Genomic DNA, 15,916 nt, shown 5'->3' on the forward strand with positions numbered 1-15,916 from the left:
CACAAAAAGGACAACAGGAATTTTATATCTTAAGGTAAAATGGGTTTTTCTGTCTGGCCCACTTTTCTAGTCCCTGTTTTACATCAGTCTCATTCATTTTGGCACCTCTTTTCTCTCCCGTGTAACTTCCTATTTCCCCCAACTATTCTCGCCAACTCTTGTCACGATCCTGAGAGCCTCCAGCTTCTATAAGTCCTAATCTGACTTTCCTTGACTTCAATGATGTTTGACTTCCGTCCCCATCCCCACTTGCTTCAGAAATCCACACCCATCTGGATCCTGTGAGATCCATCATCTGACACTTGTCACCACCTCACTCTCTTCTAAATTGAGTTTCCCCTCACCACTAGCCCCCTCCTAATCTCATACCCACATTCTCTATCTACATCATTCTACTTAGAAAACCTTTCTATGATGCTACACCAAACTCTGCATGCTCTCCCATTTCCCTGATCCTTTTTATAGCAAAACTCCTCAGAGAATTGTCCATACGTGACTTCTCCATTTCTTCATCTTCATTTTCTCTTATATCCACATCTAGCAGGTGTTTGCCTGCACCAGTCCACAAAAGAAGTTCTGGTCAAAGATCCTAAGGACCCGTTCTTTACCCAACGTCATGGCCAATTCCTGGTTCTCATCTGACTAGACCAACTAGTGACTTGTAACAAGTTCACCCCTCCCTTCTTTTTGAAACATCTCTTTCATGAGGCTTCTCACACACCATTCTCTCCAGATCTTCTACTTCATGGACTGCTCTTGCTGAGTCTTGTTCACTGTTTTTTTCTCATCTGGGGAGGGTACGGTGGGAATGTTCCACCCCAGTTTAGGCAACAAAGAGGCAGCATTCATATAGGACTTTAAAAACAGTAGTAAAACTGACTAGAGATTAGCCTGCTTAATTATTATTTTACCACACACTGGCAATTCTAAACAATTTCAAGGTTAAAGTTCTTCACCCTGCAGAGTGGACTGCTCACAGCACCCTCTGCCCGGGCACGCCCTGCATGAGAGTGTATCCTGGCATCAGTCATGGCCCCTCATGTATTCTCTGTTAGTTGCCCAGTTGGGTCAGACTCTTTGCGACCCATGGACTGCAGCCTGCCAGGCTCCTCTTTCCATTCTCCAAGCAAGAATACTGGAATGGGTTGCCATGCCCTCCTCCAGGGGATCATCCTGACACACGGATCGAACCCGCATCTCTTAAATCTCCTGCATTGGTAGGTGGGTTCTTTACCACTAGCACCACCTGGCAAGCCTGTCAACTACTCTAAGTATTATCTATTACTTCTTCCAAATGATTTCCAACTCAGATTTCTCTGCCAGGGTCTAGTTTCAGAAACTTATATTTTTACTAATCAGGGCTCCTCTAGTTCATGTCCAAAACTGAACTAATCATTATCTTTCCTCTCACCTCAATCTTGGACTTTTTGACATTCTTTTTCTTTCCAGTGGAATCACTGTTCTTCCTTTATTCATGATTTCTTCTCAACGGTAAAAGATGAAAGTACCATGAATGTTCCAGTGTCCTTTTGTTTTTTTTTTTAAACAACCAAACTCCTCCTCCTCCATCCCATCCTCTGCGTAGCATCCCAGACTTGCAGATGTGATCGTGGCATCCCCTGCTTAAAACTCTCACTTTGCCCAGATCAAGGGACCCTTTCTAGTACTTGCATCCAGGCAAAGAAGAAAAAAAACTTGGCTATGACTCAGAAACCATTTTTTTTTCTGCTGCTAATACAGTCCAGAGAAACAATGTGCCAAATCTCATCAATCTGTTTGCTCATTAATGAATGATTTATTAAATAAACATTTCATGGGTATGCATAAGTATTGTCTTGAAAATTCATGGTAGGGTCCAATAGTACATTTTTCATTCTTGGCTCCAGCCTAGCCTTTCTAATCTTCCTTTTCTGAGACTATGCATACTTTCACTAACTTTCCCTCTCCAGATTTATTTTACATATGTTTGTATCCACCATGCCCTAGGTCAATTCTCGTTAGGTATAATTTGGGCTATATGACTATATAAATTTGACCTTTCCTAATGTGGTGAAATGCAGAAAACTCCAAACAGTAAAAACCTGAGGATCATTTACATACACTTTAGGAAACTTTTCTGCATCTTAGGTTAATGGTAAATTTATTTCAACAATTACACTGTTGATAAAAAGAATTGATCTAGTCATGTGAGGATTTTCTTTTATGGCCATATATAAGTCACAAAATAAATAAGCCTGCACATGGGAAGCAATAATTTCATATATATATATGTATATATATATATATATATATATATACATATGTGTATATATATAACTGTATAAAATAGTTTATTATAAATAGTAGTGGTGCATTCCATGTTGGCATATTTACAACATTAAATATTTAGAAAGTATCGTACAAAGATTGTATTTCCTTCTTTTGTGTGATCACCTGGAGGTGATAATAACAACTTCCATTTTATCCTTACAATGACTTCTTGTAGCAAACAAAGTGGATCACTTTTTCCTCACTTGACAATGGGAAGACCAACTCCAAGATGCTAATCAGATCAGATGCATGCTCAGTCATGTCAGCTTTTTGCCACCCCATATTCTGTACCCTGCCAGGCTCCTCTGTCTGTGGGATTTTCCAGGCAAGGATGCTGGCGTGGGTTGCCATTTCCTTCTCCAGGATGTTAATAAATCAGTTTAAATCTACACGGCTTGAGGCCAGAGTTCTAATTCCTATTTTATACCTTTCTCATTGAACTTGCCTGTGTGCAAACTCTAACGTATTATCTCTGGTTCATTAAGAATTGCTTCAGAGGGAAAAAATAAATGTTTTTGTTTTGAGAATGTTTTTGGTAGCTCATATGCTGTAGGTGACTGCAGCGTAAGGAATAGTCTAGAAAATTGCTCAACTCGATGTCTGTGTATAAATGGAGATTTTTGGAGTTTTGGAGATTGCCATATTTGCAAACCTGTATTCTGAAATTTGGCTTATCTGGGAGTTTTTCTCTTAATAGAAGGCCAATAGTGAGAGTTTGGAGTCGGGGAGGGGAGGGTCCTTCTCTTGCTAGAGAAAATCTAGGACTGACTTGTCCATTACCACCAGTCCTTTGAGTTTATCTTCTTCATTATATTCAGTTGGCCAAAAGGTTCATTCAGGGTTTTTCATAGGATCTTACCAAAAAACCCAAATGAACTTATTTAGTTCCTTTTAGAACCCAATACTTTTGTAAATGGCCAAACCACTGTGAAGCGAACAGTCTTTACAGTGTGGTTCACATACCATTTTTGCTGCAGCATATATAAAATTTGCTTAGGGCTTTAGAAAAAAAAAAAAAGAACTTGCAAACTATATTGTTTAGGAAACCAGTGTTTGGTCTTGTTATCATTTGCTATTTCTAAAACATCTACACAAATAATAGTGATATTGAAAAGGTTTAAAACACTAACTTAATTGATGGACAGAGAGTCCATTACATATATAACTATAATCTAAAATGTCAAAATACCAAACTGATGTAGCCTTTTCTTTGAAAAGCTTCTATTTAGCAGTGTGGACCAAGCCAGAGAAGAATCATCTGTGAACACATCTACTAATTACTCAGTGCTAGACGACCTTCCTAGGTGGCACTAGCGGGAAAGAATCCACCTGCCAGTGCAGGAAACTCAAGAGATGAGGGTTTGATCCCAGGGTCGGGAAAATGCCCTGGAGCAGGAAACAGTAACCCACTCAACTATTCTTGCCTGGAGAATCCCATGAACAGAGAAGCCTGCTCTGTTGGGTCGCAGAGTCAGACACCACTGAAATGACGTAGCATGTAGATGCTTTATATTTATTAATGTTACTTCTTCTTATCCCCTGAAATATGGATATTTCTGTTTCCATTTTAACATATAGGATCTTAAATCTCAGGGAAGCTAAGTAACTTGCCTCTTCAAATGGTTAGAAAGTGGTAGAGTTGGGATTCAAGCCTGAGTGTATTTGGTTCTTAAGTGCATGGTTGTCTTTTCTTTTTTTTTGCTTTTCCCTAGCACAAACATATACAAAGGTGTAATCAGTATTCTCCTAATGAAATAGTTTTTAAACAATACAAGCTTCTAAGGGCCACTTAGCTATAGCTGAGTGGGCAGTTTCTATGTCACTGATGTCTCACCTTTTATCTTTGCTCAAAGTTTCAAGCGAAGAGAATGAATCTCAAATAGTTTTCTTTTTCTTTTTTAAAATGACTATTATTTCAACAGAGTTACTTTCTCTGGTTCTCCACAGCCAGAGGGAATGATGGTTTCATGCATAATGGTTTTAAAGATATTTGTCCAAGTCACTCATTGAATATGATTGAAGTAAAAGTCTTGGGAATGATGAAATCATTGCAGATTCCAGAAAGCTTTTTTTTTTTTTTAAGTTTCAAAATTGATTCAACTCTAGAATTGTTGTAGTAATTTTTAAACAATGCAGTCTTCAGGGAGAAGCACCTATCGTTACAGAAAACTTTGAGGTAGAAGTGTGAGCAAAGTTATAGAAGTTTCCAAGAACCAAATAATGTTTGAGACAAAGAAAAGCAAATTCTCTTAGCAAAATGATATCCTCATGAGGGGTCTTTGATAGAATTAAAGGAAATAGTGATAAAGATGCACTACTGGACATTTATTTTTTCTATTTAAAAAAAAATAATTTCAAAAAGCTTTTAACCTATTATGAGGCTATTCAGAAAATTTGTCAAATGTGGAGTTATTAATAGAAAGTAGAGGATTAAAAACTACCTAGGGCTTCCTTGGTTGCTCAGCAGTAAAGAATCCACTTGCCAGTGCAGAAGACATGGGTTCCATCCCTGGGTTGGGAAGATCCTGGAGCAGGAAACGGCAAACCACTCCATATTCTTGCCTGGAAAATCTCTTGGACAGAGCAGCCTTGGCAGAATACAATCCATGGAGTCCGAAAAGAATTGGATACAATTTAGCAATTAAATAGCAACAAATGAGATAGAAAGCAAGAGGTTGAAATAAGTAGCCAGTGTTCCACATGAACAAAGGCAATGACTGGGTAGGGTTGAGTAGGGTCTGTGGTCTGTGTTTGAAGCAAACCTGTTCCCATGTTGATGAGCAACCTAGGCAAGCCAGCATAGTATGCTAAAGAATGAAAATCATTTCAGACAATATAAAGAGAGATTGTGACAAATCCTATAAGGACCTAAATAAGTGGGCAGTTGATTGATTTGTAGGAATATTCAGTTATCCCTAAATTGTAAGAGAAGTTTGATCTTTTAATTTCAAAACAATCAAATAAAATAGAAGCTTAAATAGAGAGATGTATTAGGCACTAGTAAATTTAAGAAAAAATAGTTTAGTAACAGTACTTTAAAGTACAAGACATTAAGAGGATATATTAGTAATTTATTGAAACTACCTGATATCAGGAACTTATTAAATTCTTTTGAGGTCCCATTACACTGAGGTCATAGATGATTCAAGAAGCAGAAAGAAGTGAGCACATGTTTCTGGCCCAGAGGTCCCAGGAGATACTGTTCCCTTACCACATAAAAATAACTTTTAGGTAAAACCAAACAAGGCAGAATATAGGAGCTTTACTTTTCTAGAAAATAAAAAATTACAAATCCAACCCCATTCAGATAATTGACACTAGAGCATCCAATGCACTTCAATCTATTACTGCCTAGAAGAAATCATTTAACAGAAAACACCACAAATCAACAATGATGATGTTGCCTGGTTACTCAAAACCATTTGATAGCCTGCTGAGTTGCTCAGCTTTTTAGAAGCACATTCTTTGTATCCACATAGGAAAAGGATGAAGAAGACCCCTTGCAACTATTTTTAATTGCAAAGTTGCTTCATCTGGAAACAGTCTTCTCTTTTGCAATGTACAAGAAAGTCCAGAGGTTTTTATTAAAATGTAAACTACCAGGATAGTAATAAATATTCAACTTGATACATTCTTCTAAGTATGGATCTTGTTATGGTGAATCTGCTTTGAAGGCTTTTGAGCTGTTTTTTTAGAAGGTCGGAAACTCAAAAGAGTTTTTAGGCTTCCTGGCCCAGGAGTCCGGGGGCTGCCTGGAGGCAGCCCTGTCCAGGGGAGAAGACAGAGTTTTGGAATCAGACTCACTCAGTTGAAATCCTACTACCCTTTTGCCACTCTGTGCCTTTGGACAAAAATTACTTAAAACATCTAAGTCTGTGATCTCATCCCTTCCATAAAAGCAATGGTTTTTCTGTGACCAATTCACTGTGAAGATTAAGGAAATGCATGTAACATGCTTAGCACCTAACAGGTTTCCAACAATTGCTCACTTATTATTTTGAAACTTGAGTATCTTCTAGTATTTTCTCTATATTCTTGTTCGCTAAGATACTTTCTACAATGAGTCACTGAGATGAGGTAGAGGTGGGAGGGGCTTCAAAAGAAATGGGAGGGACTAGAAGAGTTGTTGACAGGTGTGGATTCTCTTTCAGAATTTGGGCTTTTTCTCCAAGTATAAAATAATAATGGGTTAACATTCTTTTTTTTCCTTAAAGGATGAAAGTAAAGTGGAACTCAAAATGTTACCTAGGACTACAGAAAATGTTTTTTGTTTCCATTACTTTAGACCAGTTAGCTTAATACTAACTGGCGGTATACTCTTCATTTTATGTGCTGAACATTTTACTAAAAATAGTGATGCATGATTATTTAATGTGTTAACAGATCAATGGGAGGAGTTGAGATGTGTAAGTTTTATAAGCCAATACTATCTTCGAGTATACTTGGCAATTTAAATATCCACTCATTTTTTTAAAAAATTCAAGCTTCCACTGACCAAGTGCCAAATGCTTCTTAAACTTACTGATAAGAATATAAAAAGCACATGGCTGCTGCAATATCAAGTGCAGATTAGATTAGATTTATTCACAAGTCCCAGCACACTTAAACTTAGAATTCTGTTTATGCATCTCGACTGCTTTAAAAAATTAAAAGTTCTAGATCTTTCCCTGATCATTATATTTGTATGGATTATAGGGTTTTTTGAAAGTATTATTCCAATTTGCGGGGGATGGGGGGGGGTGGGAATCAAGATTTGCCATATGAGAACTTGATGATTTTTGAACTAAGATTAAATGTCTGAATGTTATCAGTTAACTTGAAGAATAAATATTATTCAAATAAGGGAAGGGAAAAAGAAGTAATGAGACTGACAAGCTTATGAGTAGATGTGGCAGGGCAAGGCAAGAGAGAGTGGTAAGGACTTTCACTCATAATTAAAAGTAGGAACCTAAAAATTTAGGTTTAAGCTTTGCCTTTGGAGATATAACCATTAGGGTTGGTGTAAGAGAAAAGGTGGTTAGCGAAACTCAAGTCAAATGAAAAAAATGAACATGAGAAATAATTACAGTATCAAAAGGAAAGTCACTTTTTGTGTTAAAGATGGAGAAGCTCTATACAGTCAGCAAAAACAAGACAAGGAGCTGACTGTGGCTCAGATCATGAACTCCTTATTGCCAAATTCAGACTTAAATTGAAGAAAGTAGGGAAAACCACTAGACCATTCATGTATGACCTAAATAAAATCCTTTACGATTATACAGTGGAAGTGACAAATAGATTCAAAGGATTAGATCTGATAGACTGGCTGAAGAACTATGGACAGAGGTTTGTGACATTGTACAGGAGGCAGTGATCAAGACCAGCCCCAAGATAAAGAAATGCAAAAAGGAAAAATGGTTGTCTGAGGAGGCCTTACAAATAGCTCAGAAAAGAAGAGAAGCTAAAGTCAAAGGAGAAAAGGAAGGAAATACCCATTTGAATGCAGAGTTCCAAAGAATAGCAAGGAGAGATAAGAAAGCCTTCCTCAGTGATCAAAGCAAAGAAATAGAGGAAAACAATAGAATGGGAAAGACTAGAGATCTCTTCAAGAAAATTAGAGATACCAAGGGAACATTCCATGCAAAGATGGGCACAATAAAGGACAGAAATGGTATGGACCTAACAAACAGAAGATATTAAGAACAGGTGGCAAGAATACACAGAAGAACTACACAAAAAAGATCTTCATGACCCAGATAATCACAACAGTGTGATCACTCACCTAGAGCCAGACATCCTGGAATGTGAAGTCAAGTAGGCCTTAGGAAGCATCACTACGAGCAAAGCTAGTGGAGGTGATGGAATTCCAGTTGAGCTATTTCAAATCCTCAAAGATGATGCTGTGAAAGTGCTGCACTCAATATGCCAGCAATTTAGAAAACTCAGCAGTGGCCACAAGACTGAAAAAGGTCAGTTTTCATTCCAATCCCTAAGAAAGGCAATGCCAAAGAATGTTCAAACTACTGCACAGTTGCACTCATCTCACATGCTAGCAAAATAATCCTCAAAATTCTCCAAACCAGATTTCAATAGTATGTGAACTGTGAACTTCCAGATGTTCAAGCTGGATTTAGAAAAGGCAGAGGAACCAGAGATCAAATTGCCAACATACACTGGATCATCAAAAAAGCAAGAGAGTTCCAGAAAAATATCTACTTTTGCTTTATTGATTACACCAAAGACTTTGACTGTGTTCATCACAACAACCTGGAAAATTCTTGGAGAGACGGGAATACCAGACCACCTTACCTCCCTCCTAAGAAATCTGTGTGCAGGTCAAGAAACAACAGTTAGAACTGGACATGTAACAACAGACTGGTTTCAAATTGGGAAAGGAGTACGTTAAGGCTGTATATTGTCATCCTGCTTATTTAACTTATATGCAGAGTACATCATGAGAAATGCTGGGCTGGATGAAGCACAAGCTGGAATCAAGATTGCTAGGAGAAATATCAATAACCTCAGCTATGTAGATGATACCACCCTTATGGCATAAAGCAAAGAGGAACTAAAGAGCATCTTGATGAAAGTGAAAGAGGAGAGTGAAAAAGCTGGCTTAAAACTCAACATTCAGAAAACTAAGATCATGCCATCTGGTCCCATCATTTCATGGTAAATAGATGGGTAAACAATGTAAAAAGTGACAGTCTTTATTTTTTGGGGTTCCAAAATCACTGTAGATGGTGACTGCATCCATGAAATTAAAAGATGCTTGCTCTTTGGAAGAAAAGCTATGACCAACCTAGACAACATATTAAAAAGCAGAGACATTACTTTACCAAAAAGGTCCGTCTAGTCAAAGCTATGGTTTTTCCAGTCATCAGGTATGGATGTGAGAGTTGGACTATAAAGAAAGCTGAGCACCAAAGAACTGATGCTTTTGAACTGTGGTGTTGGAGAAGACTCTTAAAGTCCCTTAGACTCCAAGGAGATCCAACCAGTCCATCCTAAATGAAATCAGTCCTGAATATTCATTGGAAGGGCTGATGCTGAAGCTGAAGCTCCAATACTTTGGCCACCTGATGTGAAGAACTGACTCATTGGAAAAGACCCTGGTGCTGGGAAATACCGAAGGCGGGAGGAGAAGGGGACAACAGAAGATGAGATAGTTGGATGGCATCACCGACTAGATGGACACGAGTTTGGAAAAGGCTCCAGGAGTTCGTGATGAACAGGAAATCCTGGCGTGCTGCAGTCCATGGGGTTGCAAAGAGTTGGACATGACTGAGCAACTGAACTGAACTGACATCATTTTGGTTAAGAGAGCTTTTGTTGTTGTTTACAGGTCCAACTCTTTGTGACCCCACAGATTGTAGCCTACTAGGCTTCCTTGTCCTTGGCTATCTCCTAGAGTTTACTCAGATTCATGGACATTGAGTCAGTGATGCTATCTAACCATCTCATCCTCTGCTGCCCTCTTCTCATTTTGCCTTCAGTCTTTGTCCCAGCATCAGGGTCTTTCCCAATGAGTTGGCTCTTTGCGTCAGGAGGCTAAAGTATTGGAGTTTCAGATTCTTGAATAAAACTGTATGGATTCAAATCATAGCTCCACCACTTGCTTGGGGCATCCTAACATGTATAAAGGGCATCAGTCAGCCTCAGATACTGTAAAATGTTAGTGGTGGTGATGGTGGTTGTAACATACAATACAATCTGACTGTTGTTATTATAACCAATATACTATTCTTCAGAAAATGCAGTAATTACTCCTACCTTGTGTTAATGAAAATAATTTGATCCCATTTTCAAATATGTGATCATCACCAAATGGACAGAATAGAGTAAAATACTAGATGAATTGTCAGTGATATTATTCTTAAATAGTATTAAGTAAGAAAGGTCAGGTGCTGAAGAACACCAATTAGTAATCTAATTAAATCGCCAGGAAAAGAGACAGATCATGTTAACAGCAGTCAGATTTGTTATTACAGAGCAATTATTAAAGTGAAATATTGAAAGATGCTATGTATCATTACTAAGCTTTAAACATGTCATTTTACACAGGCAGAAAAGTATAGATTAATCAGTTCATTTGATAAGTTAAAAGCTCCTTTATTAAAATATTTATATCATTTGTATAAAGAAGGCAGCACTATTGAGGATACGAAAAGAATTATGTGGCATACTGCACTGTGAAAGAAGTGAGAAGTGTTACTTGAACAGTCGTGTCCAACTCTTTGCGACCCTATGGACTGTAGCCCACACCAGGCTTCTCTGTCCATGGGATTCTCCAGGCAAGAATCCTGGAGTGGATAGCTATTCCCTTCTCCAGGGGATCTTCCCGATCCAGGGATCAAGCCCGAGTCTCCCACATTACAGGCAGATTCTTTACCATCTGAGCCACCAGGGAAGCCCCAAGAATACTGGAGTGGGTAGCCATTCACTGTATTCCCTTATAAAATTATTTGCATAAGCCACTCTCTTCAGAACAGTCTCCATATGCCACATAATTTAATTGTGAGATTAAATAACAGATTTTGGTTTTGACATTTTACACTTTCCTTAGAGGACTTCCCAGGTGGCCCAATGGTAAAGAATCCACCTGCCAGTGCAGGAGATGAGTTCGATCTCTGGATCAGGAAGATCTCCTGGAGGAGGAAATGGCAACTATTCCAGTATCCTTGCCTGGAAAATCCCATGGACAGAGGAGTATGGTGGGCTGCAACCCCAGGGGCAGCAAGGAGACACAACAGCAGCTAAACACACACACATTTCCTTAAATCACTATCAAATGAAAGGATTTCTATGTGGCAGCAAACTGTTATTTGGTTACAGTATATATTTAAGGAATGTAAATATTTTATGAAATATCAGAGTTTTCATAGGACTAGTGAAAATTTCTTTCTTACCTACCTCCTCCCTTCAACTCCCCCAAACCCTCATACTCTTAGTTTGCTGGCTTTCATGAAGATAGGAAAACCTTTATAGACTCCTTACATACTGTGGTAATGGACATATCCAAAATTTCACAGACATTTTTACCAGGCAGACCTGGGTTTTATTTCAAGCTCTGTCAGTTTCGAACTTGGGGACCCGGAGCAAGTGACCTTAACCTCTTTGAGCCTCTAGACTCATGATTTGTAAAATAAAGATTAATCATTGCCTCCCGATTTTATTGTGAAGGTTCAGTTCAGTTCAGTCACTCAGTCGTGTCCAACTCTCTGCAAACCCATGGACTACAGCACGCCAGGCCTTCCTGCCCATCACCAACTCCTGGAGTTTACTCAGACTCATGTCCATTGAGTCAGTGATGCCATCCAACCTCTCATCCTCTGTCGTCCCCTTCTCCTCCTGCCTTTAATATTTCCCAGCATCAGAGTCTTTTCAAATGAGTTGGCTGTTCTCATCACATGGCCAAAGTACTGGAGTTTCAGCTTCAACATCAGTCCTTCCAATGAATATTCAGGACTGATTTCCTTTAGAATTGACTGGTTGGATCTCCTTGCAGTCCAAGGGACTCTCAAGAGTCTTCTCCAACACCACAGTTCAAAAGCATCAATTCTTTCACGCTCAGCTTTCTTTGGAGTCCAGCTCTCACATCCATACATGACTACTGGAAAAACCATAGCCTGGACTAGATGGACCTTTGTTGGCAAAGTAACATCTCTGCTTTTTAATATGTTGTCTAGGTTGATCATAACTTTTCTCCCAAGGAGTAAGTGTCTTTTAATTTCATGGCTGCAATCACCATCTGCAGTGATTTTGGAGCCCAAAAAGATAGTCTGCCACTGTTTCCACTGTTTCTCCTATTTGCCATGAAGTGATGGGACTGGATGCCATGATCTTAGTTTTCTGAATGTTGAGTTTTAAGCCAACTTTTTCACTCTCCTCTTTCACTTTCATCAAGAGGCTTTTTAGTTCTTCTTCACTTTCTGCCATAAGGGTGGTGTCATCTGTATATCTGAGGTTATTGATATTTCTCCCAGCAATCTTGATTCCAGCTTGTGCTCCATCCAGCCCAGCGTTTCTCATGATGTACTCTGCATATAAGTTAAATAAGCATGGTGACAATATACAGCCTTGACGTACTCCTTTTCCTATTTGGAACCAGTCTGTTGTTCTATGTTCAGTTCTAACTGTTACTTCCTGACCTGCATACAGATTTCTCAAGAGGCAGGTCAGGTGGTCTGGTATTCCCATCTCTTGAAGAATGTTCCACAGTTTATTGTGATTCACACAGTCAAAGGCTTTGGCATGGTCAATAAAACAGAAATAGATGTTCTTCTGGAATTCCTTTGCTTTTTTGATGATCCAGTAGATGTTGGCAATTTGATCTCTGGTTCCTCTGCCTTTTCCAAAACCAGCTCGAACACCTGGAAGTTCATGGTCACATACCATTGAAGCCTAGCTTGGAGAATTTTAAGGATTACTTTGCTAGCATGTGAGATGAGTGCAATTGTGTGGAAGTTTGAGCATTCTTTGGCATTGCCTTTCTTAGGGATTGGAATGAAAACTGACCTTTTCCAGTCCTGTGGCCACTGGTGAGTTTTCTAAATTGCTGGCATATTGAGTGCAGCACTTTCACAGAATCATCTTTGAGGATTTGAAATAGCTCAACTGGAATTCCATCACCTCCACTAGCTTACATGAAGGTGCTTTTACACAAATAGTTTACCACAGTACCTGGCAGAGATGGAAACTTAATAAGTTTGTTGTTGTTTTCTTTTTATTGTCATAAATCTTTGAAGAGTAGCAATCCTTTGATCAAATTTACTTAGATGTTGTTGTTGTTCAGTCACTACTGATGTCTATTTGAACAAATCGTTTGATACACTGAAGTGTGTATGTGTGTACAATGGTAAGATTATTTGATAAAATAGGATTGTTTTTCTCTAGAAAAGAGGGGAAGAAATGATTTTAAACACAACATTTATATGTATATATGGTGGTGAGGGTTTAGTTACTCAGTTGTGTCCGACTCTTTGGGACCCCAAGGACTATAGCCCGCCAGGCTCCTCTGTGCATGGGATTTCCCAGGCAGGAATATTTGAGTGGGTTGCCATTTCCTTCTCCATATGTATATATAAGAGGACTTACTTGTTTTTGGTATATTTGAGAAAGCTTTGAATTTATAGAGTCCTGAGGCTCCTGGGAAGCTTTCATAAAATTTCCATCTTGAGATTCATCTGTTTCAGGATATAGGGTGTCGTTTAATATTTTGAATAAAGGTGTCCTAGGCGATGGAAAGAGCCAACTCATTGGAAAAGACCCTAAAGTTGGGAAACATTGGGGGCAGGAGAAGGGGTAACGGAGGATGAGATGGTTGAATGGCATCACGGACTCAATGGAGGTGACTTTTAGCAAACTCTGGGATGTAGTGAAGGACAGGGAAGCCTGGCTTGCTGCAGTCCGGGAGGTCACAAAGAGTCAGACATGACTTAGCAACTGAACAACAAGGTGACTTTGATATTCTTCACTCTCTCCTTGATTGAGAATATGTTGAAATGAAATTTCTTAAGGAACTCACAATTTATTGTGTAAATAGACATGGATCACATAATGGATTGCATTGTTGCAGTGTATCAGAAGTGCTGAGATGTATAAAAGCTCATTGTTATGCAAGCAAAGAGGAAGTGACCCTTGCTTTGGGTTTTGAGGGATGAATGAGAGTTCAACAGAAGAACAAAAAAAAATTCAAAAAATAAAACAAACAATATTGATCAAGGTATAACGAAGCAAGAAGTTGCCAGGAGGAAAAAGTGGGCTTCTTGAGTGATCTATTGATTAGACATCAATGCTGTGATCTATTTGGAAGTTATTCCTCAATTTATAAGCAAAAACTGATGACAAATTCTTTTTTCTCAAGACTAACTTAAGATATAGTTACAAGATAATTGTTTTTTGTTGTTGTTGTTGTTATTGTTGGGAATGGGTACTGTGTATTTATTATGATTGTATTGTTTTTAAACAGTTTACCAATAAAGGCCAAAGATTTTGTATGTAGCAAGAGAAACAATTAGTAAATGTAATAATAGTGCTTTGGTGAGCACTTCTATTTTTAAGGTTAATTATTTGTTTAATTAAAAGCTTCAGAATCAGCTGCAGATGCTATTGCCTAGAAATATTAGATAAACTCGAGTCTCTTTGGCAGTGTAAGAATTGTATAACAAATTTTTTATCCTTTCAATAAGATATGAGCTTTTCTTACTTTGAAGTCCATATCACATCTTACCTTTTTTGTGTGTTATTTTCTCTTACAGTTGTTGATTATTTATGTAATTATTTCTGCATTTTACAAATGAGGAAATCGGGGCTTAGAGAGGTTAAGTAATATACTTGAGGGTTCCCTTACCTGGAAAGTGCTAGAACTCTGATTTTTACTCAAGCAATTCTGTTTTCTTGAAAGATAGTTCTTGAGATATTATGAGAGATTAGACTGGGAAGAAGACATGGAATTCCAGGCAGAGAAATGGTTGTGGAGGCTATTGAAATGATCAGGAAAGATACAATGACAAAGAAATAGAGAAACAGACATGAAAGATACATTGTAAAATGAAATGAATAGCAAGTGTTGAATTGATGTAGAGAAAAAATAAGGTGTTGAAGGTGATTCCTGAAGTCTTGTTTATCATAGATTCTCCTACAACAGGGAACTTGAAGAGCAGAGTTAGATGGAACTTAGGACTTGGGTGTGAATTTAGCAAACCAGGACATTGTCAACACTTCTGCTCTGGGGCTCACATAATAGATCAGAATAAAGGTGTGGATTTATTGATGACTTGGACTTATTCTTCAGTTTTCTTCAAGTACTTGTTTTCTGTGTTGGTCTCTCACATCATCTCTCCTATATTGTGTTAGTTGCTCAATTGTGTCCAACTCTTTGCGACCCCATGGACTGCAGCCTGCCAGGCCCCTCTGACTGTGGAATTCCTCAGGCAAGAATACTGGAGTGGGTTCCCATGCCCTTTTCCAGGGGATTGTCCAGACCCAGGGACTGAACCCAGATCTCCTGCATTGCAGGCAGATTCTTTCCCATCTGAGCTACCAGGGAATTGCAGGGTTTTCTTTCTTTTATTTTATGTTTTTGATAGAGAAATAAAACTATGCTCCCAGTTTTATGCAGTGTGCATTATCATTATAACATGTAGGCTTGGCCAAATAACCAAGTGAGAAAAATCTGAATGGCCCTTTCCTGTTTCCATATTTTATTCTCTGTGATTGTATTTGTTGTGTGTGGCTGATCATGAGAATGAGATCTAGGCTTACTATTCTTTGGACTCATTTTTGGCCAGCCACTAGGGTGTAAGGTGTGCCATAGAGTTCTACCTGGTGCTTATCTCTTTGCAAGTCAAATTTGGGGTTCTGTGGTATTGACTGACACTGCAGAGCTGACCATGGTGTGCTGACCACCTTTCATTCTGATGTCCTCTGCAGAAACTGCCTCTCTGGGAGCCAGGACCTGTGAGGATGATCTTACAGAGCCGCAGTTGAGAGCAACCTCAGGTAATTTGTCTTATTCTTGTCTGTTCTGAATGAGTTACACTTGTTACTCTCACAGTCTATGAAATAAACTCTCTGGAACTGCCCCAGCTAGGACTGATCAAATCACTTACACAAAAAATTTAAG

At 38.6% G+C, this 15,916-nt stretch overlaps 1 protein-coding gene across 1 annotated transcript in view; it reads left to right on the forward strand.

Annotated features, from left to right (window-relative positions):
• ZFHX4 (zinc finger homeobox 4) overlaps window positions 1–15,916 on the forward strand; it is a 201,243-nt gene that overhangs the window by 149,860 nt on the left and 35,467 nt on the right. The window contains 1 exon segment of the mRNA XM_043879158.1: window positions 15,724–15,792. Within this exon segment, the coding sequence (XP_043735093.1) occupies window positions 15,724–15,792 (69 nt within the window).

This window comes from Cervus elaphus, chromosome 21 (genome assembly GCF_910594005.1).
Source record: "Cervus elaphus chromosome 21, mCerEla1.1, whole genome shotgun sequence".
NCBI classification, from domain to species: Eukaryota; Metazoa; Chordata; class Mammalia; order Artiodactyla; family Cervidae; genus Cervus; species Cervus elaphus.